Source organism: Macadamia integrifolia, chromosome 7 (genome assembly GCF_013358625.1).
Source record: "Macadamia integrifolia cultivar HAES 741 chromosome 7, SCU_Mint_v3, whole genome shotgun sequence".
Lineage (NCBI taxonomy): Eukaryota > Viridiplantae > Streptophyta > Magnoliopsida > Proteales > Proteaceae > Macadamia > Macadamia integrifolia.
The window spans coordinates 14,827,903-14,832,744 of NC_056563.1; the positions used below are offsets into that span (position 1 = coordinate 14,827,903).

Consider the following 4,842-nt stretch of genomic DNA (forward strand, 5'->3'; position numbering starts at 1 on the left):
TGGATTGAAAAAAAGGGTTTGAAATCTTGGTTTTCTTTACAACCCGATTTCTGGTTTAAGGAGGAAACCAAACCCTTGCTTCATTCAAAACCCCATCCCAACCCACTCCATCGTTGAAATCCTGATTTTCTTCCTCTGCTCGTGTTCATGCTTGAGGGTTTCGATCCGAAGTTCTTCTGCTCCTGCTGCTGCTTGTGCTTGAGGGTTTCTCTGCTTCTTCTTCTGCTTGTGCTCTTGCTTGAGGGTTTGCCGAGAAGAAAAAACCTTTCTCTTCATCCCTTCTTCTGCTCGAGCTCGTTCTGTTCTATTCATGAATTATGAAAAAAATGATTATTATTCAAGTACAACACAGAACAATATATGGGAGGGAAAGAAATTAAAAATATATATATAAAAAAAAATGCTCACCCTAGCTCGGCAAAGTGATTTGACATTTTAGAGGCAAACACTCCGAACTCGTCAGGTCCTTCCATGAATTCAACCCGGAAGCTCGAACACCGTAAGCTCAAACACTCCTAACATACCCTATCCTGTAGAAACCGAGGTCCGCAGGCTCGAGCTACGGAAAAGGGATGAACAATTTCATTTAGAGGAAACAAATAAACTTGGGCTTGTTTGACAACGTTTCAAGAACGGAACAAAAGCGTATGATAAAACTATTTTTTTCACTTGTTTTTAGGAATAGAAATTGAAATTTCTACCTATTTATGGTTCAAGAAACGACCCAGGTTTGAAGTAGAACTTCTTTCACCGTTTCTAGAAAACTTGTTTCGCCATTTCTGAAAACGACTTGTGGTCATTCTTTCGCTGGTTACTATCAATTTCCAGAGACATGACTTATCAAACACCTTTAATTATGTTTCTGTTTTTACCGTTTTTTGAAACAGAAACAGCAGAATGTTACCAAATGGGCCCTTGATTTCTCTGATGTGAAAACATCGCATGCAAAGAACATCAAACTGGGTAAGCTATATGAGAAAATACAAAGGACAAGAAAATAGGAATACCTCAGAGGGTGATTTTCGACTTGGCGAGGCTGAAGTAGTCTAAGAAGGGGAATATCGGTAGAAGCTCTGATCGGTACAACGTTATTCTGGTTATTACAAAGGAATTGGTAGTCGGGTCTTGGTGAGCAGCCATGGCTGGAACCCTTCAAGTGATTCAGATAAATAACAGAGAAATAAAAAAAAAAATTAGAGATATTGGAGAAGCAGACTTCAATGATGGAGTGGGTTGGGATGGGGTTTTGAATGAAGTAAAGGTTTGGTTTTCTCCTTAAACCAGGTTGTAAAGAAAACCAATATTTCAAACCGTTTTTTCCAATCCACCATCCATGTGTACGATGCCATGTGTCAATAGATAAAACAACCTCTGCCAGTGTCAGAGGTCGTAGATGATTTCAATCCTCAGAAACAGTTGGGTGTGAAAAGACCCACCTGTGATGACAAAGAAAGTTCTTTTTCCCTTTTCTACATATGTCAACTAATTGGAATTTAAGCCGATCACGATAAGATTGTTCTATTGCGACATATTAGTCATAGGGGTAAGGATGCCTACATTATAACCCTTCTTAAACCCCTTTTAACTGAAATTCAAGGTGGAAGTCCCACTCTACCAAGTTTTGCTTTTTGAAAAGAGAGAGAGAGAGAGAGAGAGAGAGAGAGTAGATTTTTTTTTGTTTACTAGTTAAAAGCTATATTGATTTTCTATATTTTGATATGTTTGGACAGTTTCAGTGGACTAAGTTGGAACAACAATTTGAACTGAACTCCTCAGCATGCTGTTATCCATAGCAGGGCTTTGTATATATTGTATGCTTGTTATTAAAATTCACTCCAAATCCACTAGGAGCAAATTGAAAAGAAAAAAACGTTCAACTTGGAGTAGGTTGATTTAAAACGCAGAACAAATCCCAATCTGCTGATCATAAGAATGCTTAAGGTCCTAAACTAATCAATCATGCCCAAGAGCCCAACTAAAAAGCCTTAATTGAATAATCAATCTAAGAAATTTCCAACTAAAAATGGGATTGGCCGGATTCTATCAAGATAGGGTTAACTTGACCTAACCTTCACCGGAAAGGAATTGTTAAAATTGTTAATCTACCTTAGTTTGCCCCACTTGGTTCATGGCACCAACACTGCTTTGCTGGGGAGGAGGCCCAAGTTTCAGTTTCTAGGATAGTATGCCACAATGGTGTAGTCTGTAATAATATATAAAGTACAGTCACTTGCAATAAATTGAGGATCGGTGTAAAGAGAATTTCTTAATGGCTGGATGAGACTCGGAAAAGGTTTTTCAGACCTTCGATAATAGGAGAGGTAGTGATGAGATCATATGGTACAGCAGTGTCAAATGTTTGGTTTGGCTCGGTTTTGATCAGCTGAATCTATTTTTGTCTGCAAATGAGTGAGACCAAAACTAAATCATTAAGAAACTTTGGCTTTCAGTTAGTTTTGATTTGGTACAATTTCGATTTCTCAACATCAGGCTAATATCAATTTAAATCGATCTATTTTTTAACTTGAACCACAATGAAATCTTACATTAATAACCTATAGTAAGGAAAGATTAGGCAAAAGAATAATAAGATTGGGTAAAACAATTTTCCTACTGAAAAGCAAATTCACTGCAAATCCAGACATAAATACTATAAATACCTTTGCCATAGCTCAAGTCAAAATAAGCAAACTTTGGGAATAGACTGATAGGTGGTGAGAACGAAGAAACAGAAGCCAGAGGTTTCCTTCAAGGGGTGGAAGGGCGCAAGAGATTTGGCTTCAGATGCTTCTACTTTTGTTTTCATTGGCTTTGACATTGGCACAGAGGTCATGCTCCATGTTTAATTTATTTTTCCGTATTTTTCATTATTAGAAAAGAAAATCATGTATTGAACTGATTGATGCCATGCCGCAATCCAAATGAGAGGATTTCATCATAAAATTTGACATTTGATTAAACCACAAGAGACCTCATCCATCCATGTGCTTTAAAAAGGATCACATCATCAACCAGCGTAGCTGCATGGCTTCTCTCTGTCTATCTCTCTCTTTCTCTTACTGAGCCGATTGGACTATGTTCCCAAAATCTCAACACCGTGCAAAACAGCTGAGTCACCTGAGTTGGCATCAATAGATCCATGAGTCAGCCAGCTTGGTGAAAGCAATCATAGAAGAACCACCCGCGGACCACGCAGCCACGGCCTCTTCCTTTGTCTTGCGACTCCTTTCTCTTGAAACTCTCCCTTCTTCCGATTCTATCAACGCCCTAACGCGTTTCTCAACCTCCACCGCACTCACCATCCCATCTTTTGATGCCTCCATCGGCATCGCCAATTTCATCTGCTCCACCAAAACTGTTCTGTTCATGTGCTGCTCAGCATAGAGAGGCCATGCCACCATGGGCACCCCTGCGGATACAGCTTCCAACACCGAGTTCCACCCACAGTGAGTCACGAACCCACCTACCGATTCCTTACTAAGCACTTCCACTTGTGGGGCCCACTCCTTGACCACAAGACCCCTGTCATGGGTCCTTTCCAAGAAACCTTCCGGTAACAGAACATCCAAATCCAGATCTTCCCTTTCAAAAGACATATGTTTGTTATTGTCCTCTGAGAGAGGCTTCCGCAGTACCCACAAGAACCTCTGCCCACTTTTCTCCAACCCAACTGCGATCTCCTTCACCTGCGTTTTCGAGAACACACCTCGGCTTCCAAAACACAAGAACACGACCCTCTGACTCGGTTGCGCATCCAGCCATGACAAGCATTGATTTATACTTTCACCCTCCAGGGAATGAGTATCGGGGCTGTCGATCAATGGTCCAATGCAGTAAACAGGTGGAGTTGGAACGTCAGGTATGCAGAGCCCATCAGTGATGGCTTTGATCACTTTTGACTCAAGGGACTCAAAAGTGTTGACTATAATTCCTGTTGACTTGGGTAGTCTGTTACCGATCTCTAACATGTAATGGTAGACTTGGTCATCTCGGTCCAGCATCGGTTCGGGCATGTGGGAGGCCCGGACGGGCGGCAATCCGGGGAAATGGAGATGGGTTGTGGTCAGATGCTTGAAGCTCTTGGTGGTTTGACTGTGGATGGTGGGGAGATGGAGCAAGAGGGAGAGAAAGATAGCACCTGCAGGGATATAGTAGTATGTGGGGAAGCCGAGATCAGATGCCCCGTAGGAGCCAGGGACGCAGAAGAAGTCTATGATAAGGGCTCGAACAGTGGAGGTTTCCGAGATGGTTTGAAGTGCATGGATGAGGTTTGGGTTGTTAGAGCGGATAAGTTCGCCGCGGACTGCTAAGCGACTTCGATTGGGAGAAGGTTCGATAGAGCTGGAAGGAATGGAGAGGGAAGGGAGGTGGTGGAAGGTGATGGATGGGGTGGCTTTGGAGACGCGGCGGAGGAAGGCGGTGACGTCTGGTGTGATAAATAATTGGTCTGTTGTGATGAGGACGGTGACGGAGAAGCGGTGATGATATTGGCGGAGAATGAGATTGCCTAGTTCCACCATTGATACGAGGTGGCCAATGGTCATTATGGGGTATATCACTACAGTTCCTTCCATGTTTTCTTCCTCTTTTCTTCTTCTCCTTCTTCTGCTCCTTCAAATCTGAAATGGATGATGACCTAATAAGCATCCTTTGAAGATCTTAAAATATGAATTATGCGTAGGCTGAAACATCTCTATCAAAGGTGAGCTTTAGTGCTGAAGGCTGCATCAATGCGTGCGTCAGCATTTCAATAATTTCCTTTATTCTCAGTCGACTATTTTGACTGAACTCTGCAGCCGTGCATCATCTCCAACGCGTCATTTACCTTGGCATTTTGCTTGT

The 4,842-nt window shown here is 42.0% G+C and overlaps 1 protein-coding gene and 1 long non-coding RNA gene across 4 annotated transcripts; both read right to left on the minus strand.

Annotated features, from left to right (window-relative positions):
* Positions 1-1,175, minus strand: LOC122083926. Of its 3 annotated transcripts, none has more exons than XR_006141757.1 (3): positions 1,008-1,175; positions 409-559; positions 1-304 (listed from the first exon to the last, which is right to left on the minus strand). It is a non-coding gene; the product is annotated as an uncharacterized LOC122083926 (long non-coding RNA). The 3 variants fall into 3 exon arrangements; XR_006141758.1 differs by lacking the exon at positions 1,008-1,175 and adding an exon at positions 702-783; XR_006141756.1 differs by lacking the exon at positions 1,008-1,175 and having other exon boundaries at positions 409-608.
* A 1,324-nt stretch (positions 1,176-2,499) lies between these two features.
* Positions 2,500-4,842, minus strand: LOC122083925 (UDP-glycosyltransferase 88F4-like). Its single transcript, XM_042651869.1, has one exon. It carries the CDS (start codon positions 4,572-4,574, stop codon positions 3,129-3,131), a length of 1,446 nt encoding a protein of 481 aa, XP_042507803.1. The 5' UTR covers positions 4,575-4,842; the 3' UTR covers positions 2,500-3,128.